General features: G+C 41.9%; 2 protein-coding genes across 4 annotated transcripts; both read left to right on the top strand.

Moving 5' to 3' along the window:
• Positions 1-1893: 1893 nt before the first annotated feature.
• Positions 1894-18458, top strand: LOC106603865 (RNA-binding protein 27). Of its 3 annotated transcripts, none has more exons than XM_014198066.3 (21): positions 1894-2129; positions 2987-3105; positions 3260-3387; positions 3475-3557; positions 3828-4018; positions 4270-4557; positions 5342-5572; positions 6229-6390; positions 7080-7226; positions 8940-9084; positions 9232-9412; positions 9576-9800; positions 9961-10092; positions 10225-10353; positions 10467-10541; positions 12350-12520; positions 14153-14257; positions 15331-15543; positions 15749-15832; positions 15943-16062; positions 16185-18458. In XM_014198066.3, exons 1-21 carry the CDS (start codon positions 2068-2070, stop codon positions 16272-16274), a joined length of 3081 nt encoding a protein of 1026 aa, XP_014053541.3. In that variant the 5' UTR covers positions 1894-2067; the 3' UTR covers positions 16275-18458. The 3 variants fall into 3 exon arrangements, with proteins under 3 accessions (XP_014053541.3, XP_014053542.3, XP_014053544.3); XM_014198067.3 differs by having other exon boundaries at positions 9964-10092; XM_014198069.3 differs by lacking the exon at positions 6229-6390.
• Positions 18459-21386: 2928 nt separating this feature from the next.
• Positions 21387-23956, top strand: LOC106603866 (POU domain, class 4, transcription factor 3). The gene is made up of 2 exons (XM_014198070.3): positions 21387-21636; positions 21950-23956. The coding sequence occupies exons 1-2, from the start codon at positions 21517-21519 to the stop codon at positions 22841-22843; spliced, it is 1014 nt and encodes a 337-aa protein (XP_014053545.1). The 5' UTR covers positions 21387-21516; the 3' UTR covers positions 22844-23956.
• Positions 23957-26902: the final 2946 nt, after the last annotated feature.

A 26902-nucleotide genomic window follows, 5' to 3' on the forward strand; every position in this document is an offset into this window, starting at 1 on the left:
CGTAAAACAAAAACTCCAAAACCAAAGTACATAATAAAATAAACGTGGGTACAAGAACCCGTCGCGCACCAATCGAATATCACTAGCATAACAACAAACAATCTCTGACAAGGACACGAGGGGAAGCAGAGGGTTAAATACACAACATGTAATGAATGGGATTGGAACCAGGTGTGTTGGAAGACAAGACAAACCCAATTGAAAATGAAAAATGGATCAATGATGGCTAGAAGACCGGTGACGTCGACCGCCGAGCACCGCCCGAACAAGGAGAGGCATCGACTTCGGCAGAAGTCGTGACATATAGTGTTTGTTTAGATTTACTTTGTTTACAAAAATTGGAGTAAAACGAACCTTCAGCACTTAGCTGTTGACATCTACAGCTCATTCACACAGCGCAGACTTCTGGGAAATGTAGTATAAGTGAGGGGCTCTTTCACGGTCAGGGCTTTCGTCAAATTAACGTAATTTTTTGTTGTTGTTGCATTTAGCTAATCTTAACTTCATACTCCTGACCTGCTACGTTAATTACCCTAACCTGCTGCGTAATTTCTCCTAACCTGCTACGAAAAGTCCAATCTGACATTAATTTGTCAATAACTGGATTCCTTCTGGCCATGAACCTTTTTCACAGCAGAAGGAAGCAGCCTACTGTACTTTCTCTGTAGAACGAAACACAATCAGAATATTCCACACCAATATTTTTTTTATTTCACCTTTATTTAACCAGGTAGGCCAGTTGAGAACAAGTTCTCATTTACAACTGCGACCTGGCCAAGATAAAGCAAAGCAGTGCGACAAAAACAACACAGAGTTATACATGGCATAAACAATCGTACAGTCAATAACACAATAGAAAAATCTGTATACAGTGTGTGCAAATGAAGTAAGGGGGTAAGGCAATAAATAGGCCAATAGTGGTGAAGTAATTACAATTTAGCAAATTACACTGGAGTGTTCTATGTGCAGATGAGGATGTGCAAGTAGAAATACTGGTGTGCAAAAGAGAAAAACAACTAATATGTGGATGAGATAGGTAGTTGGTTGGATGGGCTATTTACAGATGGGCTGTATACAGCTGCAGCGATCTGTAAACTGCTGACAGCTGACACTTAAAATAGCGAGGGAGATACAAGTCTCCAACCAGTGATTTTTGCAATTCGTTCCAGTCATTGGCAGCAGAGAACTGGAAGGAAAGGCGGCCAAAGGAGGTGTTGGCTTTGGAGATGACCAGTGAAATATACCTCCTATACCTATCATTGGAAATCCATATTTATAGATTATAATTTACATTGTTTATATTTTTTTAAAGGAGTGAAGAAAAAATGTTGATATAAGATTTTAGTTAAGAGTCAACCCTTGCCTGAAGTTTGTTCAAAGAATATTGAAACTTTTACATTAATTACATTTTTAAATAGAGCTGCAAAACCAAAGAGTTTCAGGATTCAGTTTCAGGCTGATTGGCTACTGTTTACTTAGGGTCAGTGGTAGGTGTCTCCACCTTCCGGAGACACCTGAAACCCCACCTCTTTAAGGAATACCTGGGATAGGATAAAGTAATCCTTCTAACCACCCCTTAAAATATTTAGATGCACTATTGTAAAGTGGTTGTTCCACTGGATATTATAAGGTGAATGCACCAATTTGTAAGTCGCTCTGGATAAGAGCGTCTGCTAAATGACTTAAATGTAAAATGGTATCGGGATTCCTTGGGACGTCCATACCCTAAACCCTAACATTAACCTTGCCCAGTTAAATAAATGTTTAAAAAATATATAAAAATAAAAATTACTTTAACCATTTTAAAATATAAACTTCAATGGGGGTAGGGACGTCGTAAGGATCCCAGATAGCACTAAACCCCAATCTTAGTGTGGCCAGCTGATCGGTTTACGACATTGCCAGTTAAGTTGCCATGCCTGTGTTTGAACGTAAAGCAATTCGTCCGACCTGCAAGTGGAGTGACTATTGAAGGCCTAGCTAAGCCTAATATACATTTGTAGACGATGAAAGGAGGAATATCACAACGCACATTGAACTTATAGACAGTATTGTTAAGTCGTTTTCATGATGATCATAGAAAATGTGGAAGCTTTGAAATCTTGGCTGGCAAAACTCCTGGAGCCAATGTGAGTGTTGATTAATTGAAATGACATTTAGCTAGATTGCACGAGTTAGCACTAGATACGCCACTGCTAACGTTAGCTTGTTATATGGCAGTAAAAATACACATTTAACGTTTGTTCTGTCAATTATGCGACGTTACACGTTCTGCATATCGGATTTGTTGGGTAAATTGCAGACACTAATCTGATTCTAACATTTTAGATATGTGTTTTGCTGCCGCAATTTAGCTAACTATTAAGTAGCTAACATTACAGTAGTAAACTTGGCCAGCTAACTAAAAGCTAGCTTGCTCAACTCAATCAACATCGTTCCAATCAAGGTGAATTACTTATATTAATGGCTGCACAGCACGTTTGGCTTGTGATGAATGGGTAACTACTTAGTCTACTCCTAGTTTAACATCATATCATAAATGTAGTGGCGAAGTTAGCTGCAGCTACCCGGCCTTAGACATTGCTAGCAGTGACGTCTAGCATTTAGCCAACCAGCTAGCTAACCAGCTAAGAAGCATGTCATCCAAGTTGATGTAACTACGTGTGTTGTCATTTGTAGTATGTGTTATGTAGCACGAGATTAGGGTCTAACCTTCTGCCTTAAAAACCTAAACTTTTTCCTTACAACTCTCTTGGTTACAAATTAATGATTCTAGTTAGATATTGTCTAAAGTAGTGTGTCCCAACCTTTTTCGGTTACTGCAAAACCAACTGAATTTTGCTCTGCCTGGAGTACCCCACATGTGCATTTTACAAGTATCCTATGGTCTCATTAGTCTTCTAAAGTACCCACAGGTATCCTAGTACCTCTGGTTGGGAACTATGCAAACCCTTTTGAGTAATATGGATAATGTTTGCTTTTGCAGATGTGAGGCCGACCCCTCTGCTTTAGCCAACTATGTTGTGGCTTTGGTAAAGAAGGACAAACCTGAGAAAGAGTTGAAAGCACTTTGTGCAGATCAACTGGATGTCTTTTTACAAAAAGGTAGGCTACGTTACTCCTTAATGTCAGTGTTGGTTTGCATCTCACCAACTAACGTTAGTATTTTCGTTGTGTAAACATGTAGTTGACTGACTGTGAAATCATTTGAGATACATTTTTATAAAAGTCTTATGCCTCGATGCTTTCCCTATTGCAGAAACTACTGGTTTTGTTGATAAGCTCTTTGAATGTTTGACCACCAAAAACTACTTGGGGAATCCACCTCCTAAGGAAGTTCCCAAAGAGGAGCCCAAACTCCCTGTGCTAAAACAGGAGCCTGTGGAGGTAAGGGCTTTTTTGAGCGTCCTCTGTCGTATTATGTCGCTGTCTTTGATAGTGGGGATATACCTAGCTAACTATTGTTTTCTTAAGGCTGAAAATCTAGAAGAGGATAGGGGGGATAACAGGAGGCGGAGGAGTCCACTGAGAAACCGCTCTGACTTAAATGAATCAAGGTGAGGCTGAAATCTATATGTTTGTTGTTTTCCTGGTGTTTTCAAGTTGAGTTCCTCTTGTCAGTGATGAAGCTCTCTGGGGTGAAGATGTTAGTTTGATTAGGCCCTTGAGTCTAATGGACTGTGCCTTTGACACACAATTTAGTTATTGTTGTTGAAATGCTAGTCATATCAATAGTACAGATTACCACAAAAACAGGAAACTCCTTGAGTTCCGGTGCTGTATAAAAAGTACTGCTAAATGACCAACCTACATGCCTGACCACACAGGGGACGTGGTGACCGCAGACGAGACGACCGCAAGCGGCGTGACATGGACCGCCACGGTAAAAGCACCGATTCCCACCGGGAGAGGCATGACCGGCACGGAGGCAACTCTCGTGGGCGCAGCTACAGTCGCAGCAGGAGCCGAAGTGGGAGCCGAGGCAAGAGCAGGGACAAGGAGCACAGCCGAGGGAGAGGTGAGACTCACAGGGGTGCGGACATGGACATTTGCTTTACTTCAAATGTTTAACCTGAAAGGTTGAAAACAAATCTTTGCTAAGAACAAGCAAAATACATTAGTGTATTGAATGGACTTTTACTGGGGGATCCTTCAATGCCCTCTGTGGTGAGCATGTTTCATAAAGGGGGTATTTTTTTTCCTGGGTTATGTTGCATTTTGTGTCCTTTTAGGTTCAAGCTTTTCTGTGTGTCTGTGTATGTTAAACAGATTACAGGTCAAAGTTTGAAGTGGAGAGAAAGGAGCCAGAGAGTTTCAACTCCACCTCTGGGTCCCTGGTAACCCAACAGCACCCTCCGCCCCTCCTACCTACCCCCCAGCAGCACCCATTTCCCTCCTCCGGGGGCCAAGCAGTCCCAAACTCTGTTACCGTGGTAGCACCCGCTCACCTGCCCGACAGCACTACAGAGAGCTGGTCTAATTACTACTCTAATCACAGGGAGGGCAAGCCGTTCAACAAGGGCACTTCAGTCAAGCACCGCTGCCGTGACTATGACGGTAAGGGCTAACTAAAATGGTCTAATTTCACTCTGGTCTATATTATGAGATGTTACAGATTTGCTGTAAATCTAGCAACAATATCTGGGTTTTATTTTTGTCTGGTAAGTCATTGAGGACACGTTCTCTTTTACAAGAACAAACAGTTTTTTAAATATTTTTGTAGCTAAACAGCTCTATCTTTTTTGTGAATGAAAGGCACAAGACTAACTTATCCATAACCAAAATAAGTTCTAATGTAATGTATGTACTTGTAAAAGGATGTTGAATTTGGAAGCAGGTGGCCTCACATGGCCTTCTAATCATTGTGTGCTTCAGGGTTCATAACTGTTGACCGTTAAGCTTATGTCTACTCTAATCAAATTGTACAAATATTTAGTAAAATACCAGTCGATTGTGTTTTATTTATGGTTTAAATGCAATCGGTTGTATGGTATTCCAACCCTTTGTAGGGTGTTTGCCTGGTTTAAAGCAGCACTAATGACCGAAGTTGAACATCCTTTCCCTGAGGGACACTGATTGCTGTTGAGACTGTTGGATGAATACAATGAGATTTTTCACTCCACCTCACCTTGAGGGTTCAGAGAAGAGCCTGGATCTTGTCGGGAACTGTAAACAAAAAGTGTCAAGGTTGCCAAACCGATAATCTCATTTGGGATGATATAATTTCTATCAACATTTTTTTTAAATGTATTATTGGCAAGCGTCTTGTTGAGCGCATTTACAGTAAGAAAGCAATTTTTTTTTTTTTTATGGAGTTTTGATCAGTCTCTGTCTTCCACAGAAAAAGGTTTCTGTGTTCGTGGTGACCTCTGTCCCTTTGACCACGGCAATGATCCTCTGATCGTGGACGACGTCACGCTGCCCGCCATGATTCCGTTTCCTCCACCTGGCATGCCTCCACCGGCTCGCATGGCCATGCCCCCCCACGGCCAGCCACCCCCGGCCATCAGGATGCCAATGCCCCCCCATGGCCAGCCGCCCCCACCGGGCATCTTCCCTATGCCCCCTCCTGGTGAGTAATGTTATGTCTCTCCAATTAGGAACTCAACCCTGAACCTGGAATGCTCACCAGTCATTGTTTGACATAGGCTAAGGCTATAAGTAGGGCCAAGAGTTTTTCCTGGTCAGGCCACGTGATTAAGAAAAACCCAGGGCCCTAGCTTTAGTTCCTGATGTGGTGAGAGCCTAGAGATGGAGGACTCATCATGTATATAACCAGTTTTAGCATGGACATTGCCATTGAGGGCCTCTGCCATTTTTTAAGTAGTAAACTAGGTGGGGATTTTCTATGGGTTGTAGCCTCAATGGCACTGCCCATGCTGTCACAGATGCTACAATGGCACAGATATAAAGACGAGTTCTATGGATGAGTCATTTTAGGATGCATAGATGTGTGTTTGTATCAATGAGAAGAAGGCTGTTTCCCTGTTGTTCAAGGCTTGCCTGTTCCATGGAGAAATAGCATGTTATAAGGACTCTGTTGTGCTACAGAGAAACACACCTCAGGGAAACGGCTGTCTTTGTTGTCTTACCCTCACTAGTACTCACCCTATACTTAATGTGTATGTCTGTAGTACTTTACCTAGCCTATTCTGTTTAGGAGTTTATTAAGTAAATGACCAGTGTCTATTATTTACTGGGTTCAGCTTGGAATTGTATCTCCCATAGGGCCCCCATTGATACCAACAAGTGGGATAGAAACTCCCAACCACTCAGGGACGAGTTCTGCGTCCTCTCTAGGACCGCCTGGAGTGGGACCTCCTCCTCTTCCTCCACCACCACCACCTCCCTCTTCTGTCTCTCTACACCCCCAATATTCTCAGTCAGAATGTAAGCAGCTATGCTTTTCTCAATAAGCTTGGCAAAGTGGTACTTTTATGAGCATAGCTCCCATATTGTTCACATTTTTGTCGGTTTGTTTACTTTCATATCCATATGAACTAAATGGTATTGTTTGACTGTAGTGAGAAAGGACATAGAAATGCTGTTGTCTTAAATTATTTATGTTCACATGGTTCATTCACGTGTTGCAAATGATTTCCTTTTTGAGTGGGGGAGTTAGTTTTGTTTTTGTGCTACTGCCTGGCCTGCATGATCTAGTTGTTTGTTTAGGGTGCAGTAACGTCTTTTGACCAGAGGGTTGCACTGTTGATGAACTAAAGTCCACTGTTCCTGTAAGCTGCACATTAGACGGTGCAAAAACTCTATTTTAGTAGTCCTGCCCACATAAGAGAGGAAATTAAAATGCAGTACGTTTCACTACTCTCAATTGAAATGTTATTTTTAGTTGCTCTAGTTTAGGTCATGCATTATTGAGTCCCAAGCCATTGAACATTATAGAGCAAAAGCAGACTGTATAATATTGAGTTCAATACTACAACTGTGTTTCTTTTTCTCCCTGTAGTGTAGCCATATAGTTAAAGTAGGTGTTGTGATGGATAGGCCTATTTGGGTATTCTCACTGTGTAAAACACTGACTTCTTCTAATGATGTCTGCCTGTTCTCCCTTGTGTTGCCAGATAATTATGACCCAGAGGGTTACAACCCAGAGTCTCCAGGCATGACAGCAGCCGGCCGGCCCCAGTACAGGCAGTTCATCCCCTGCATCCAGACCCAGAGGCCCAACCTGATCGGCCTCACCTCCGGGGATGGCCAGGGATCCAGAGGTATCACATGTGGGTCTTACTTTGGTGGTTTAGTTTGGGTTTTCTTTTTGATCCTAACCTATAGTAAACATGAGGACTTCTGTATTTAGGGTGCTATGAAATCTGCTTTTATTTTTTGACCTGATTCAATTTAGATTTTCCCAAAACTAAATTGGATGTTTCAAGTCCACAGCAACGTTTAAATCACATCCGTAGACCACTTTTGAGGTCAGGGTAAAATATTAGATTTTGGGGTTTAGTTACTAATTGAATTGTGCACCTATCCAAGAGGCTGTTTTGCAGTGTTTTTTGCAGCGCCCATGTGATGGTAGAGTTTTCAAAACAAATACCCACTGGACTGATTAACATAATCCTGATATAATTCTGCCAGGTAAGTATAGGCCCTTGTGAAATTATGCAATTATATCCTGAAGTTTGTAGTTAGCATTTAATTGAGAAGGTTTTTTGGGAAAGCCTTTCCATCAACCAGAAGATTGTTTTCATTAGCTAGCATCATCGCTAATAGCTACACAAAGTGGTGGAGTTGTGCACCACACAGTGGCATTCTTGTTGCCTCTTCAGAAAGTTGCAGGAAATGCGAATCACTGATGCGTTCTATTCATGTCTTATGATAAACTTGGGCAAATGAATTAATGTTCAATGCATTTAAACTGAACAAGAATATAAATGCAACATGTAAAGTGCTGGTCCCATGTTTCATGAGCTGAAATAAAAATCCCCGAAATTCTCCATATGCACAAAAAGCTTATTTCTCTCATATTTTGTGCCCAAATTTCTTTATGTCCCTGTTAGTGAGCATTTCTCCTTTGCCAAGATAATCCATCCACCTGACAGGTGTGGTATATCAAGAAGCTGGTTAAACAGCATGATCATTACACAGGTGTAGCTTGTGCTGGGGACAATAAAGGGCTACTTTAAAATGTCCCGTTTTGTCACGACACATGTCTCAAGTTGAGGGAGCGTGCAATTGGCATTCTGACTGTAGGAATGTCCACCAGAGCTGTTGCCAGATAATTAAAATGTTAATTTATCTACAAACGTAATTTTAGAGAATTTGGCAGTAAGTCCAACCTGCCTCATAACTGCAGACCAAGATACTCAAAGCACATTTACAACCTTTATTATTCTAAAATATGAAAAATATGGTATTTTTCCATTTCGCCCAACCCCACTACCATAGCCATTTGATCTTTGATATTTTTGAATGAGCTAATGTAATGTTGCAATGTTTTACATAAAGGGTGGTTAACCATCCTCCAGGCTTTTATTCCAGTCCCCCTTTAACTACCCACATTTTAGAAATGAGCTGCTCAACCAAACCTTGATAAACTGACTCTGTGTTTGAGCAGGGCTGCATCAAAGCCTGCTCAGGAAGTAGCTCTCCAGACTGAGGGTTGACCACATTTTTTAATATTTTTTTATACAGTTGCCTAACAGGTATTCTACTTTGCGGGGGGGGGGGGGGTGTTTAAGTGCCTTGCGCAACGACAGGAGATGGTACATAGGATCAGAGAGCAGCCACTCAGCGTCCAATCCACATTCATGCTTTTTTTATATACGTACGCAGACTACGCCAATTGTTGGTCATGGGAATTTGGTGAAAAGTCACAATACCATCTGTCAAAATGTGTCTGAATCCTGCCTTTACGTATCCTCAGTGTCATCCAGATTCGAGCTGTCATTATGACTGACAATGTGTTTCTCCTGTCCCAGCGGCTAACATCGTGATCCAGACAGAGCCGGCGGTGGCCAGTGTCCCCAGCAGTGTGTGTCGCTACAGCAGCACAGAGCATGAGAGTAGGAAGAGGCCCCTGGGGCCCACAGAGGGTCCACCACCCAAAAAACCCTGGATGGACAAGTAAGAACATTGTAAAATTGTATTTGTCACATGTGCCGAATACAACAACCTTACAGTGAAATGCTTACTTACAAGCCCTTAACCAACAATGCAATTTTAAGAAAATGCCTTAAAAAAAAGTAAGAAGAATAACTCATTCTCTTCCAGGCCCAACTACCAGGCCAACAACCAGCTCAACTTCCCCAACAAGCCCCAACACGGGGGCTTCCCCAAGAAGAATCACTACGTCAACACTAAGCTTGAAGTTCGCAAAATCCCCCGAGATCTCAACAACATCACCAAATTGAATGAGCACTTTAGCAAGTTTGGTACCATCGTAAACATTCAGGTAAGAAATCTGACAATTCCTTGAAACCATGTGTACCACTAAACAATGAGTCTTAGATCAATAAATGTTAGGGGGTGTACATGCGTTTTACTTTGGAAGGGTGATCAGGGACATAACTTCTGGCCTTCCCGTTTACTACTTTCTGACCTGTCTCCTCCAATAGGTGGTATTTGGTGGCGACCCCGAGGCAGCGCTGATCCAGTACACAGCCAACGAGGAGGCACGGCAGGCCATCTCCAGCACTGAGGCGGTGCTCAACAACCGCTTCATCCGTGTGTACTGGCACCGTGAGGCCAACACCCAGCAGGGACAGGGCATGGGTCAGGGCCAGGGGGACGGACACGGACAGAGCTCTGCCATGGGGCAGCAGCACCCCAACGTTCATAAGGTGGACAGAGCACTTCTGACTACTGCTAAAACCTTTTTAGCTGGCCAAGCATTTATTCATTCGAACAGTAGTTTTGATTTTGAATGGAGAAGTTCTAAGTTCCAGATTAGACATGATCAACATTTCTTTCATGACTCTTATGTATCTCTGTATAAACCAGCAGGTGATCAAGCAACACAATCCCGGGGCCTATGTGCTGAATAATAAGACGGTGTCCAAACATGGCCTTGGTGTTGGGGCTGTGGCTGGAGGCAAACTGGACGTCCTGCACCCCAGCGCAGACCCTGCAGCGGTAAGCCGTCAGCTCCTATGGTCTGACAGTGCCCCTATGCAGAGCTACAGCATGGTGTTGTATGATGGCAAAGAGAGTAGATTGACACGGGGGTAAGGTAGTAATCAAAGGGTCTGTCTCTTCCTGTCCTAGGCACTCTTCTCTACTTCTGTGGCCCTTCAGAAGGGGCCCTACAGCTCCACAGTCCACAAGGGAGCGTCCAAGTCACTTGGTAAAACTGCCAAAGCACTTGAAGCACAGGAGATCTTGAAAAAGAAGCAGGCATGTAATTTTTCCCGTCTGCATTTTGAATGACTTTAATAGTCACTCATTACCTTTTTATACACAAATCAAAATTACACTATAAATAATTGTTTGCTTTATTCTTGTTTCAGGAGACATTGAAGTTGCAGCAGGACATGAGGAAAAAGAAGCAGGAGATGCTGGAGAAGCAGATTGAATGTCAAAAGGTAAGATGGTTGCTTATACTACATACAGTTGAAGTCGGAAGTTTACATACACTTAGGTTGGAGTCATTAACTTGCTTTTCAACCACTCCACAAATTTCTTGTTAACGAACTATGGTTTTGGCAAGTCGGTTAGGGCATCTACTTTGTGCATGACACAAGTAATTTTTTCAACAATTGTTTACAGGCAGATTATTTCACTTATAATTCACTGTATCATAATTCCAGTGGGTCAGACGTTTACATACACTAAGTTGACTGTGCCTTTAAACATCTTGGAAAATTCCAGAAAATGGTGTCATGGCTTTAGAAGCTTCTGATAGGCTAATTGACATCATTTGAGTCAATTGGAGGCGTACCTGTGGATGTATTTCAAGGCCAAACTCAGTGCCTCTTTGCTTGACATCATGGGAAAATCAAAAGAAATCAGTCAAGACCTTCGAAAAAAAATTGTAGACCTCCACAAGTCTGGTTCATTCTTGGGAGAAATGTCCAAAAACCTGAAGGTACCACGTTCATCTTTACAAACAATAGTACGCAAGTATAAACACCATGGGACCACGCAGCCATCATACCGCTCAGGAAAGAGGCGTGTTCTGTCCCCTAGAGATGAACGTACTTTGGTGCTAAAAGTGCAAATCAATCCCAGAACGACACCAAGGGACCTTGTGAAGATGCTGGAGGAAATGGGTTCAAAAGTATCTACATCCACAGTAAAACGAGTCCTATATCGACATAACTTGAAAGGCCGCTCAGCAAGGAAGAAGCCACTGCTCCAAAACCGCCACAAAAAAGCCAGACTACGGTTTGCAACTGCACATGGGGACGAAGATCGTACTTTTTGGAGAAATGTCCTCTGGTCTGATGAAACAAAAATGGAACTGTTTGAGGGGAAGCTTGCAAGCCAAAGAACACCATCCCAACCGTGAAACACAGGGGTGACAGCATCATGTTGTGGGGGTGCTTTGCTGCAGGAGGGACTGGTGCACTTCACAAAATAGATGGCATCATAAGGATGGAAAATGATGTGGATATATTGAAGCAACATCTCAAGACATCAGTCAGGAAGTTAAAGCTTGATCGCAAATGGGACTTCCAAATGGACAATGACCCCAAGCATACTTCCAGAGTTGTGGCAAAATGGCTTAAGGACAACAATGTCAAGGTATTGGAGTGGCCAACAAAGCCCTGACCTCAATCCTATAGAACATTTGTGGGTAGAACTGAGAAAGCGTGTGCGAGCAAGGAGGCCTACAAACCTGACTCAGTTACACCAGCTCTGTCAGGAGGAATGTGTCAAAATTCACCCAACTTATTGTGGGAAGCTTGTGGAAGGCTACCCGAAACGTTTGACCCAAGTTAAACAATTTAAAGGCAATGCTACCAAATACTAATTGACTGTATGTAAACTTCTGACCCACTGTGAATGTGATGAAAGAAATAAAAGCTGAAATAAATAATTCTCTCTCCTATAATTCTGACATTTCACATTCTCAAAATAAAGTTGTAATCCTAACTGACCTAAAACAGGGCATTTTTACTTGGATTAAATGTGAGGAATTGTGAAACTGAGCTTGAATGTATTTGGCTAAGGTGTATGTAAACTTCCAACTTCAACTGTATAGTTATTAATTTAAAGGATGCCACCATCACCACCTTTAATTTTAGTTGCAAATAAACCATATGCTGTGATCATCGTGTTGTCCTTTCACTATCAAAACAAGGACACCGCTAGACCAAGAGTGTTGTCCTGGATACCCTGCTTGTCTTACATTGATTAGTCAGTTGATCTCATGTCTTCCCTCCTATAGGCTCTGATCAACAGACTTGAAAAGAACAGGGCCACATTAAAGCCAGAGGAGAGGGCCAACATTATGAAGACTCTGAAGGATCTGACCGACAAGATCTCCCAGCTTCAGAACGAGATGAACCCAGCCTCCCATTCCACAGCCAACACGGCTCAGTCCAAGACGAAGACAGATGTAAGTCTACCTACCATATCATATTCTGTGATTTGTTGAATCAACTCAACTGACATTACAAAAAATACATTCCATTGCATGCGCTTGATCAGTTAACATAATTTGAATGAACATTTTTACATTAACATGGAAATTGTTACATCACAATACCAGGCAGCCATTGTAAACCCATGAGTTTACCAGTCAAATTGTCAGGGTTAAGCTCTGTGTCCACTGGCTCTTAAAATTAGGGCAAATTTGAGCTGGCTCGAATGGAATTCTCAAATTCGAGCTGGGTCGAGGGAAACCCGGGCCAGCGCAGTCCAGTTTCACAACTGGTGCCAGCTCTATTAGAGTTCGAGCTGGTGACGACGTTACTATGCAACCACCAGCTTAATCACTGCTGGATGCTGACACATTTAGCTAGCATTTTTATATAATATTTTTCGATTCATTTTCTGGGCTTGTTGCTGTTAGCTAGCATGGACAAGCAGTATTGTGGCAGTCAGACATTACACAAATTACCACCATAGCTGGATCCTTCATTCATTTTGGCGCTACACAAACTTTTATAAGAACAGTCAGCCTTCTAATGCTAGCTCCCAAACGTTAGCTAGCAAATCAGTTGAAACAAGCTAGAAAGCCAACTTGAGATAACAGGAATTGTATCCGGCCAGGTCATATTAAAATCTAGCAACATCATATCAATCCTGTCGTCTGGTTTGCTTGGTTAGCTAGCTAGCTAATAACCATTGTCATGGCAAGCAAGGTAGGAATTAAGCTAGCTCGCTAGCTAGCCTGTTATGCTAGCGACGACACTAACCGTTTTGCTAGCGTTAGCAAATTAAATACATGGCTCTGATTCTGGCTGGCACTGGCAGGAGTATGGGGTGCTAGATAGCTAGCAACATTAGCGAAGCCACCTGCACAGGCACAAATTGGCTACCTAGCAACATGACACTTGTAATTCCTGGAGGCACTGGAAACGTAATTTGAGCTAGCCCACCAAGGCCAGCCCAATCTGGGTTGACTTCAAAGTTCCAATGGAGACTGGGCTTTAGAGGCTCCAAGCCCCTTCTGTACTCTGAGTCTATTTACATCATAAGAAGGAATTCCCCTTGACCACGCCCACAAATTGGGGAAAACTATTCTTTCCCATTGTCAAAGAGTCAACTTTGTTGTCGATATAAAATAATGTTTAGTTCTACAGAAATAACAAAACATGACAAAGATGTGGTATTCAATATACATGTAACCTGGTCAATAATCCACCCTGCATGTAGGGAAGCCTGCCAGAAGAGCCCTCATGTGGCTACTAGCTTCATTTAAAGGGGGCATGAGGGAAGCCCTAAAATATTATGTTTTCTAAGTAGTGAGAGCACTCTGGAGCAGGCAATGTTGAAAGTAATCTTTAGACATGTACTTTTCCTAAATGTACTTTTGCAATTGACTAAAACAAGCAGACAACAAGAACATTGTGTTTTGAAAAGGGTTAAGTTTTTGCTGTGAGCCAGTGGGGTAACCTCAGGTTGTTTTCCCCCACGGCAGTGGGCCAGAACATTCTGTCTAATACCAACTGGGAGTATTCATTCTATTTCTATGGCGCATGCATTGTGGAAATCCAAAAATAATATCAATGGTGCTCTCCCTCAGGCACAAAAGGAGCTTCTGGATGCAGAGCTTGATTTCCACAAGAAGATGAGTTCTGGAGAGGACACAACCGACCTGAAGAGGAGACTGGGTCAGCTGCAGGTTGAGGTGGGTACACATGGCATCCATCATTTGGGAAGTCCTGTCTAGCATTAATGAACATGTCTGGAATGTGGCAGTCTTCTGGCATACTGAAGGAGGAGTGGCAGCCTGGGCATCTCCAAAACACGTGTACTGTTGGTTAAAATGCAACCTTTACAAGAATGGTCTGAAGCGAGCAGAAAGGCATCACCTTGGATGTGAACATATGCCTTGTCCCACAGCTGTTCTCTCTGTCGCTAGTCACATTATGTCATCCTTGATGTCAGAGGATCAGGCTGGAAACAATAAATGTATTTTTGCTAACAGCCCACTGCATGGCTTTTCCAGCATGGTGTGCTTAAATTAGCCCCCTTGAAATATGCATGGCTTTACCCCTCTTCTGCACATTAAACTGCAGGCACTTACCAAGCCCAGAGGACACCCACTAACATTTTACATTTTTTTTTTACATTTTAGTCATTTTAGCAGACGCTCTTATCCAGAGCGACTTACAGTAGTGAATGCATACATTTCATACAACTCATACATTTTTTTTCTGTGCTGGCCCCCCGTGGGAATCGAACCCACAACCCTGGTGTTGCAAACACCATGCTCTACCAACTGAGCTACAGGGAAGGCTAACGAATCCTAACCAAACACAGATCCTACATTGATGCATCTGATGTCATTAAAGTTTGAGATTGTGTTCCTTGTAAGAAAGTGGAGGGATGACAATTAGGAGGAGGAGTGTTGGTGCACTGCTCTAAGCCATCAGGGCCACCACAGTCAGTCTGCTGGTACATGTTCCCTTGGACACATTAAAGATGGATACCAAGCCTGTGGGGACACTGGTTCTCAGTAGGACTACATTTTCTTCCTGGATACTGACGCTGCTGCCTGGCACTGTTTGGTGAGGACGTGCCAGGTAGCACCATCTCCACCACCTTGGTTTGGGGTCTGGTGACACGGCCAGCTGTCTTGGTTCCACATTTGGATCTGTGGCATCACCTTATAGTGTCAGCTGGCACCTCATGCTGTGTGTTGTTGAGAAATGGAAGTTAGCTGTGGATCTGATGACCTTGTTGACCGTGTTCCCCCAGGCCACCCGGTTGGGCCTGATACCAACCGGGCGTGGGAAGGTGGGCGACGCAGTTGGTGTCAGGGGCAGGGGCCGAGGAAGGGGCAGGGGACGGGGACACAGAGGAGGGGGCAGAGGAGGGGGCAATCACATGGTGGTGGACCACAGGCCCCGAGCCATCGCTATCCTGGGAGTCACACAGGAAGAGAAGGAGGAGCTGATGCCTCACTTTGTGGTAAGGAAATACGCCCTTATCAAATCCAGCTAGTTGTATAATTTCCCCAAAATGTCTTATTTGAATATTGAAAAGTCTGTGCTAGAACTCGTGGTACATAGCATGAATCATTATAGTAGTAAAAACAGTGCTTCCACCAGAGAGATGTGTAAAGGAGTTTCGACCGGTACTTATGACTGTTTCTGTATTCTTGTCTTTGTCACAGAAATTTGGTGAGATAGAGGAGCTCCGTGATCAGGACGCTACCAGTGTTGTCATGACGTTCAAGACCCGGAGCGACGCAGAGAATGTATGTCCTGCAGATGGCATGCACACAGTAACATTTTGATGCCTTTATAACCGAGCAAGTTCTCAAGTTTTAATAGAATTTTACCATTCATGATCATTTTCACGTTATAGGCTGCAAACCAAGGAGCAAAGTTCAAAGGTCGCGTTCTACAGATTTCATGGTTCAAGCCGAAGACACCATCTGTATCCACAGAACCTGAGGAGGAGGACTCAAAGGAAGAGGTCAATGCGGTAAGTTTCTGTACTTCTCTCCCTATTTCCTGTTTTTATTATAGCATTTTGGAAAACCACGTAAAATCATCACTCAATGAACCGCTTGATCTAAAGATTATTATTTCATTTGATTCCTCCAGGAGGAAGTCAGCCCCTACCTGCTTATGGAGGAAGAGGAGGAAGACGACGATGAGGATGACGAGTATGAGAGTCGTTCATGGAGGCGATGAAGGCAATACGAACGTCACACTTTTACGTGGGAAAGACTTTGATATATTTTTTAAACTAATTCAAGCTGATTTGATGGAAATCACTTCTTTAGGTTTTTTTTAGACCAGCTTCCAGTATTTTGAGACTGAAGAAATAAGGACTAATTTGAGACAAAGTCTATACTTTAATGATGCGTGTGAAGCTTGAAAGGGCAGACTGTTTTCTCTTGAAACATCTGAATAATTATTAAAATCTCACTTTTGCTGAGATAAATCTAAACCGTTATAAATAAATGTTTCGATGTGGTTACCAGATAATATCAGTACAACATTTATGACTACTGTGAATAGGTATTTTTATAAATATTTAAGCAATGATTTCATCCTCTCTTATTTGGCTGATATTGTCTATGATTACGAGGCTCAAGGTCCAGGGATGGCTACGCTGTCACAGCTACGTTTACAGAAGGCATCAGCGTCCCCTGTTGAAATGTAAATTAGATACAGCCACCATCTTGGATTCAAAGAGAGACACTTGATATTCCACTGAGTATTTTGTTGTCGACTAAATGTGTGGTGCCACTTTATGCACATATGAACACCAAGACTAATGTTACGCACTTTTGAGATGGTGTTTAACAACTCTATTTTTTTTCTTTTTCTGAGTCATCTCTTCTGTCATCTGAGACCAAAGACATCTTTGGATGAGGATCTAGTCATCTATTGTCAAACTTGTTGGAGATCTGTAGACAATGGTGTTTGAATGTATACTGAGCATTTGGTTTTATATATAATTTTGCCTTACATAATCAGAAGGCTGCATTTTTACGAGATGTTATTTTTCTGCAATAGGAATTACTTTGTTGATATTTTTTCAGTTTGTCATTTGAATGAATGTTGAAATTGTGTCGGGAAAAGAGGTCCCATTTTATTTTCAAGCAAGAGTACTTAATGTCCCTACTTGAGGTAGGTTTGTGTTAAACCAACCCTTGTGGTGTCACTTCACATAACACATTCTTACCAGCTCATGTCTGCCAGGATTTAGCCGCATGGTTTTGAGAGCTGACAAGTAAACCAGCCATTTGTAACAGGTTTCTCCATGCACAGTTTCTGATCTTATTTTACAGTAGCAATATTCGGCAGCAGTTTAATCCATTCGATGTGAGGCACTTAGTGTAAATGGGTGAGGACTCCCTGCAAGTCAAGAAGCATTGTGTTGGTGGCTCAAATGAGCAAAGTAACATCCTCTTTTGAATGTGTATACTTGATGAAAAAACGTGTGTATTATTTGTCCTTACATACTGTATTTACATTTTGTCAGGAGAGGAAAAAATGAATTCTGTATAGCTGCTGCTGAACTATAGATATTGAACTCTAGAGCATGTTCTTTCATATTTGGCCAGGGTCTCTCTCTAACTCGAGACTAGACCATTTAATTCAACAACAACAAAAAATGTATGTTGCTGTAGCACCTACCAGATTTTGATCCCTGTTCATTTTACAGTCCCATTGAAAGAGTTCGATTAGAGAAATGTGGAAAGTAGGAGGCTTACTCTTGGACTCCTAGGCTTTGCCTCATCTCCATCAGTGAGGCTTGGCATTACCATCTAACACATCAGCATGATACTTATATCACGTGGCAACATATTTACTTTTGGAAATAAATAAAATGCCCATTCAAATGTGAGAAAGGGATGACCATAAGACCAGAAGGAAAAGGCTAGAGAAGATCTTTTTCATTGCACAGTACCCTCACTTGTTTGCTATGTGCTTTTATGAACAGTCCTTTTCTTGAAAATGTCAGTAAAGGACAGATGTCAAAGGACTTACATGTCAAAGTGGGATTTCAGAAATTGCTTTGAGAAACTTCACTTGTTTATACTGCCATGTGGATGCTATTCTGACATCATAGTGTAAAATGGCACCCATTTATTGGAAGAATCATTGTGGGATTTGTTACTGTTTATATTTGCGGGATGTGGCTGTATTTTTGATTTATTCTGTTTGTAAAATGGATTTCTAACTCACTAGCATGTTTGCTTTTACCAATAAAGATGGAGGAATGGGGTGCTTGGAAGAGGAACAAAATACAAAATATAAACAATTTGAATTAGACACAAGCAACAACAGCAAAAAAAGATCAAAGAAATACATTCAAATTTCTACCTGGGTGGGAGAACATTCCAAAAGAATATTACCTTCAAACCTGTGTTGTCATTCCTTTAGTATTGTCTCACTAACTTTTTCACCCATCATTCATGATTATCCATAATTATGGTAGCATCCGCATTCGTGTAAAAGTGTTGACAAAAGTCACTCCTAAATGACATGATACATTATTCACCATTCACTTTCTATTGGAGAAAACATAATCTGAAACACAACCAAAACAAGCTGTAAATGCATCGAACAAGTTTGTAGTGTGCAAGAAATATGGGACCAAATACTGAACTTTCTCCAACTTGAATACACTAAGTGAAAGTTGTCCAAATACTTGTGACATCTTCAAATTGGGGTACTAGATCTATAAAGTGCTTTCATTTATTAACGGTAAATCAGATGTATGAAAATACCCTCAAATAAAAACATTTTGTACTGTTACCTCATATGAAACATTTGATCTCAAATCCAAAATGCTGGAGTGTAGGGCCACAAAATATGTTTTACTTGCTTCACTGTCCAAATACATATGGAGAGGGGCTGTACCAGCACATAGTTTTATTTGTATGATGATGGGAAACAGGGTCATTCTCAGGTGGGCTTCTGCCATGGCACCCATCCCACCCACCAAAACAGAATTCCAACATGGAACTTAAATTGGCTTCAGTGACTTTGACATATTCAAATGTTGATCAATAATGCATGAACATTCCTTACTTTAGGAAGTGAAGTGAAAAACACTCAAGAGTCTATTTGATTTAATGCAAGCGCTGTTGGGTTACCCATGGGACGAAATGTCAACCACAGCCACTCGTCGTCCTCACATCCCCTGTCGCCCGGGTGATGAGCACTACGTGCATGCGCCACAGATCCCAAAGTGGAGACAGACCGGGAGAGCAGAGACAGACAACAATTGGAGGGTCATTTGGTGAAGGAAACCTTTGGAACTGTACACAGGCTGGGGAGATGAGTGCTGCTGTCACATCTCGATACAAACAAATGCATAAAACTTGTCAGATGCAATCTTCAGAATGGGAATGCACACAGATGACAAGCCAACAATCCACCACAATGACCACTGAATTATACATAATGTTATTAAGTCTAAGAATAAGAGTTCATGTGAGCAAGAGAGAGAAGGACATTAATACATTTCTCCTCTGAACATCTTTGCAGCCCAGCTGGGCAGAGTCGGACTTCCTTTAAAGTATACAAAGCCTACCCTGCCAAGATGGTTTTCTTTCTCTCTCTCTCTCTCTCCTCTCTCTCTCTCTCTCTCTCTCTCTCTCTCTCTCTCTCTCTCTCTCTCTCTCTCTCTCTCAACAGGTCCAGTGGTGAGAAAAGACCTTGCCTGTTTTAATCTCTATAATGAATAAGGACATGCCAACGTGGTAATGGATGCCTGCCACCATGCTGCTGAATTATTCACTGTCTGAGGAACTGGAGGAGAGGTGGCCAGGATCAGATGGAAGCGCTGTGTCACTGGCCTGCCTGGCTCCTCTTTCTACTGCTGGGAGAGGCATTCAGCCTGCCACATGAGATCTAATGCACTGAGGACAGGTGCTCTGTTCACCTGCATGGGGAGGGAGACCAGAGCAAGGCCCTGCCCTGACCTGCTCCAATTAAATTCAGCCAATATTGCTGTTGTGTGTACTGTAGGTGCCTTATCTACAAGATCCTGTAATCAGATTTGGCCAGCATCGATCATCTTTAACTGACCCTATCCCAATGCAATGATGGGAAGGATTAAGATCAGGAATACCTGTAAATAACAAGTCTATGTCGTTTTGGATGGGCAGCATTAAAGTGCTCACTATTTCAGTCAGTCCAGATTCAACTAACATATATTAAGCCTGGTGCTCTATGGGGCATATGAGCCCATCGGAAGGCTGCAGTTTTAGAATAATTTTGACGATCATATTTTTTGATTACTAATAAAAACAATTTTTTACATGTTTTTGTACTTTTACCCCTTTTTCTGCCCAATTTGTAGTTACAGTCTTGTCCCATCGCTGCAACTCCCGTACCGACTCGGGAGAGGCGAAGGTCGAGAGCCATGCTTCCTCCGAAACACGACCCGCCAAGCCGCACTGCTTCTTAACACACTGTTCGCTTAACCCGGAAGCCAGCCACACCAATGTGTCGGAGGAAACACCGTACACCTGGCGACTGTGTCAGCGTGCATGCGCCCGTCCCGCCACAGGAGTCGCTAGAGCCCGATGGGACAAGGACATCCCCGCCTGCCAAACCCTCCCCTAACCCGGACGACGCTGGGCTAATTATGCGCCGCCTCATGTTCTCCCGGTCGCGGCCAGCTGAGACACAGCCCGGTATCGAACCCGGATCTGTAGTGACGCCTTAGACCGCTGCGCCACTCGGGAGGTCTTAACTAATAATTGTAATGTTTTTTTTATTTATCAGTAAATGCTCGAGAGATAGACATGGGATTGAACATTACCCAAATCATATTTTCAAGAGAAATCTTATTATAGATTGCTCTTTCGTTTTTGAAAAAGTATGAAGTACGCTAGTTCTTTATCTATACATTTTTAAATCAATGTAGGCCTATAACGTTACATAATGGTGATCATTTTTTAAGGAATTTTCTTTTTTAATGTGACCAAGTTTTTATTTATTTATGTTTCTTTTTGATCTACCTTTGTTTCTTTTTTGCCTCTTGAAAAAAATGTTGTACATTAATCAAGAGTGGTTTCATATTCTAAGCATACATTGACTGGATTGCATACATCTCGGCCTAGAGTAGTTTATTGAGAATATGAACAAACAATTGTATATGCCTAATCATATTTAGAATACATTATCACATCTTATGTATAGCTGATAATGAGCCTCATAGGCCTATTGTTTTTAGTTTGATGGGCAATTTAATTGCGTTCACTTTCAACCGTGCATCACGCTTGCGCACAGCACCCAGCCCATTCCCATGACTTGTAACTTGTAAGTTGAGTAAAGGAGCAGGTGGGGTGAGAGAGAGGCAGAACGGGAGGCGCTGCCAATGGAAATAGCTCACTAACAGCAACGAGCCAGAGAACCGAGCCTGCCTCTATGTCAGGGCCACTTACCTGCAAGGTGCGCATCGAAGATGATGACCATGAACGGCAAGCAGCATTTCTCTATGCACCCTGTGCTGCAGGAGCCCAAATACTCTGGCCTGCACGCGAGTTCGGAAGGCATGCGCAGAGTTTGTCTGCCTGCCCCGCAGGTATGTTTCTCAGTCAATTATTTGAGGCACAAATGTATGAACAAATATCCATTTAAAACGTTTTAAGTGGATCAGAAAGGACTTTGTTTTATCCACTCTCGTACTCGTTCTTTCTTTCGTTCTCCCTCACAACCCCTCCCCCTCCCTCTCTTTCGCTCTCTCATCATCTCATCTATTCAAGCAAAGCTGCTGCTTTCATATTAATGTTTATGACCTGTGCTTTGAGGAGGGTTCTCCCTGTGCTTAACATTTATTTGAATCCTGAGTTGACAGAATTCCCCACTGATTCCAGTATGCGCACTCTTGCTTCCAGCTCCAGGGCAATATCTTCGGTGGCTTTGATGAGAGTCTACTGGCACGCGCGGAAGCTCTGGCGGCTGCTGACATAGTCTCTCACGGCAAGAGTCACCATTTCAAGCCAGACGTGACTTACCATACCATGAGTAGTGTCCCCTGCACCTCCAACTCCTCTACGGTGCCCATCTCCCATCCTTCCACCCTGACCTCTCACCAACACCACCACCACCACCTGAACCAGAGCTTAGAGGGGGATCTCCTGGATCACATCTCGTCCAGTCTCTCTGTGAGCGGGATGGGGGCTCCAGATTCCTCTATGATTACCACGCACCAGCACCACCTCCAGACCATGGGTCACCTCCACCAGGCTATGGCCATGGGTCATCCGCACTCTCTATCTGTGCACAACGGAATGTCGTGTGTCAACGACGTGGAGTCTGATCCTAGGGAGCTGGAAGCCTTTGCTGAGCGGTTTAAACAAAGGAGGATAAAGCTCGGGGTGACCCAGGCGGACGTTGGCTCAGCCCTCGCCAACCTGAAGATACCCGGGGTGGGCTCTCTCAGCCAGAGTACTATCTGCAGGTTTGAGTCCCTCACCCTCTCTCACAATAATATGATTGCGCTAAAACCTGTCCTCCAAGCCTGGCTCGAGGAGGCCGAGGCTGCTTACCGGGAGAAAAACAGCAAGCCAGACCTTTTTAATGGTAACGAAAGGAAACGAAAACGCACTTCGATAGCCGCACCTGAGAAGCGCTCGTTGGAGGCATATTTTGCGATCCAGCCCCGTCCATCTTCGGAAAAAATTGCTGCAATTGCTGAAAAGCTGGACCTTAAAAAGAACGTGGTTCGTGTGTGGTTTTGCAACCAAAGGCAAAAACAGAAAAGGATGAAATATTCTGCTGTGCATTAGTTCATTAACATTATGCATAAAATACGACATTTTGAAGAGATAACAGGGATCTTTCAACATTTCATCATGTCCGACTGGAATTTACAACCCAGACTCTATAGGTTTATTTAAATGTTCATTATGTTGTCTCGTTCACTTTTTTTGTCCTCTAACGGGCACATTTTATGTTGTAGATTGGAATGAAACGTGTTGTGCTAAAGGTCTCTTGGATTAAGTTTTCGTTGTTGTTGCTTTTTACTTGACTGCATATCACAAGTCACAACTCTCTTCAATCACATAACTATAACTAATAGGCCTATAGAAAATGACCTGTCTCTATCATGTGAGATGTCCTGTTGAATGCGCGTAAGTCTGGTTAGTTGTTTGGATAATTTAATCAATTACACCAACATTTTCACGTTTACTGTATGTCTCGAACTGTTTGGATTCATACTTGTGTAGGATGGAATTAATGTGTTTTCACTCTATAGGTGTAACACACCCCCTTAAAAAACATTGCAAATTAATATGCTCTCTTTGTGAACGAGCTGAACTTCGTTGAAAAATTAATTCACAGTTGTGTGCAAAAGAGGAAAATCACATTTCACAATATTAATGACACAACACGAGTTGATTTTCTTTAATCATTTTCAAGATGTCACTATTTTAACTAAGGCACGTCAAACGGGCATGGGAAAGCTGCTATATTTTGACATTACGTATTTTGATGTGAACATGTAAAACAGTTTGGAGTATCACTGAAATATTTTGAGTATTTTTCTTCACTCTTGAATTTCACTTGACAAAATGTGTGAAGTTGAAAATGAATGAATAAATCATTGAATATTTTCTAAAATTCAATTGAATCAGCAATTGATTATTTTGATTACATTGTACATGCTTAATTTGTGTTTTTGTCAGTTGTAGATAATTAGACCTAGCATTACCACTTAATTTAAAGACAGGAAGAAAAAGTTTACCTAGGCTTAAAGTGATTTTGCTATTTGTGTGAGTCTATGTTAAATACAATATCTCTTTCGTTTCTGGGGTTGGAGTAAGGGAATATTAACTCAGGGTTTGTTCTTCCGTGGTCTTTGAATAAATCATGCCTCAAGATACAGATGGGCAATAAAATCATTGTAAAACCTTGAGTTTCACAGACAACTTGACGTGTTGTATTTATGAATTCCTAATGCTCTGCTACGATTAAAAAGGAATCATATAGCACATAAATATAGAAAAAAAAGATATATTTTCAGTGATGAATTTATAAACCAAAGTCAAACACCATGCAACACCACGCAACAATAACAATAAGAGACACATCATTTATGTTTTCCTTTTCTTTGACGCACTGTTACCAGGATCTTGGTCCTAATTACATCTGTTTAAATAACGAATGCCCGTGTGTTACTGGGGTATATCGTGGTGTTTGAAATGATTAAATAATGAAGATGCAATATTAATTATATATAGGTATAAAATGAGGATTGTTGCTGTGCGGAGGGCTGAGAGTGTGGGAGCTCGTGACTCGAGGGATAGAGGCTTGTGACTCTCACAATTTCAGGTAAGGATTTGAAGACTTCTATTTATCTTTTAAACCCGTACGAAAATAACAGATTTTTTCCCAGCCCTTTTATCTGTGTGTACTGTGATGGTTTTTTACCCCGTCATTTTAAATGTGTGATTATCTAACTCACTATTAAGGGTATAGCTATGTTTTATTTTCTCCAGTCGGTTGGAGGTTTTTAAATCTTTATATGAAGGAGTTTTTGGACTCAAGTTGAATCTGTTATTATACAAATAAAAATACAACAATTGGATTTTGAAATAGTATGTCAAACTGTTATTAGTATTATTTAAACTAATAACAATAATAACTCACTTCATTGTAAGTGTATTTATTCTCTTCGTGATTAATAAGTACTGTTGTATGAGTAATTTAGTATTGGATATTCTTTTGTAAAAGTAGAACAGGAGGTCTATAGGCTTTAAATAAATACACATTTGGTTCGATTTGTGTAAATTCGATGCATGTATTAAGGGGAAGTGAAAACAAAAACAAAATATTGTTGATGAAAATAGAAAACAATATACTGTAGGGTGAATTAGGAATAAGTGGGACACTTTGCATTTTCGTCTTCTGTAACCTCTTTCGACGTCTACCCAACATATTAGCCCAACACATGATACATTTCTGAAATCCTCAAGATGTTTCCTAATCACACACACACAAAAAGCATATTCACAGGAGGCATGACACACCCATGTGTGTACACTGAGTCAAACCCATATTTTCAGTTCTCATTTGGTAGGTGGGACAGAACGTTAAACTGGGACAGCAGGTTATAACTTGGGACAGCAGGTTATAACTTGGGACAGCAGGTTATAACTTGGGACAGCAGGTTATAACTTGAGACAGCAGGTTATAACTTGGGACAGCAGGTTATAACTTGAGACAGCAGGTTATAACTTGGGACAGCAGGTTAAACTGGGACACCATTATTATAGTCATCGTACCCCATGACAATTCAATTCAATTCAATTTTGTGTGATTTATAAACATGTCGCACTTTTTCTGAATTCACTTAAATAACAGTACCAATAACAGTACTAATAACAGTACTACAAGAAAACATTAACAGGATATAGTGCTACAAGAACCAAAGCCCTGCCTAGCCTAATTACAGTGGGTTCCTAATGCAAATGGCATCAATTTCCTCCAGTGGAAATGCTTATAAGACTGTCCCACTTTGCAACACACTTTAGCTACTCCATGTTGTCCCACTTTGCAACACACTTTAGCTACTCCATGCTGTCCCACTTTACAACACACTTTAGCCACTCCATGTTGTCAAACTTTAGCTACTCCATGTTGTCCCACTTTACAACACACTTTAGCTACTCCATGTTGTCCCACTTTACAACACACTTTAGCTACTCCATGTTGTCCCATTTTACAAACCTCTTTAGCTACTCCATGTTGTCCCACTTTACAACACACTTTAGCTATTCCATGTTGTCCCACTTTAGCTACTCTATGTTGTCCCACTTTAGCTACTCCATGTTGTTGTCCCACTTTACAACACACTTTAGCTACTCCATGTTGTCCCACTTTAGAACACACTTTAGCTACTCCATGTTGTCCTACTTTAGCTACTCCATGTTGTCCAACTTTACCTACTCCATGTTGTCCTACTTTAACTACTCTGTTGTCCCACTTTAGCTACTCCATGTTGTTGTCCCACTTTACAACCCCCTTTAGCTACTCCATGCTGTCCCACTTTACAACACACTTTAGCAACTCCATGCTGTCCCACTTTACAACACACTTTAGCTACTCCATGTTGTCCCACTTTAGCCACTCCATGTTGTCCCACTTTACAACACACTTTAGCTACTCCATGCTGTCCCACTTTACAACACACTTTAGCTACTCCATGTTGTCCCACTTTAGTATTCCATGTTGTCCCACTTTACAACACACTTTAGCTACTCCATGTTGTCCCACTTTAGTATTCCATGTTGTCCCACTTTACAACACACTTTAGCTACTCCATGTTGTCCTACTTTAGCTACTCCATGTTGTCCCACTTTAGCTATTCCATGTTGTCCTACTTTAGCTACTCTGTTGTCCCACTTTAGCTACTCCATGTTGTCCCACTTTATGTTGTCCCACTTTAGCTACTCCATGTTGTCCCACTTTACAACACACTTTAGCTACTCCATGCTGTCCCACTTTACAACACATTTTAGCAACTCCATGCTGTCCCACTTTACAACACACTTTAGCTACTCCATGTTGTCCCACTTTAGCTACTCCATGTTGTCCCACTTTACAACACACTTTAGCTACTCCATGCTGTCCCACTTTACAACACACGTTTAGCAACTCCATGCTGTCCCACTTTACAACACACTTTATCTACTCCATGTTGTCCCACTTTACAACACACTTTAGCAACTCCATGTTGTCCCACTTTACAACACACTTTAGCTACTCCATGTTGTCCCACTTTAGCTACTCCATGTTGTCCCACTTTAGCTACTCCATGTTGTTGTCCCACTTTACAACCCCCT

This window comes from Salmo salar, chromosome 04 (genome assembly GCF_965601325.2).
Source record: "Salmo salar chromosome 04, fSalSal1, whole genome shotgun sequence".
Lineage (NCBI taxonomy): Eukaryota > Metazoa > Chordata > Actinopteri > Salmoniformes > Salmonidae > Salmo > Salmo salar.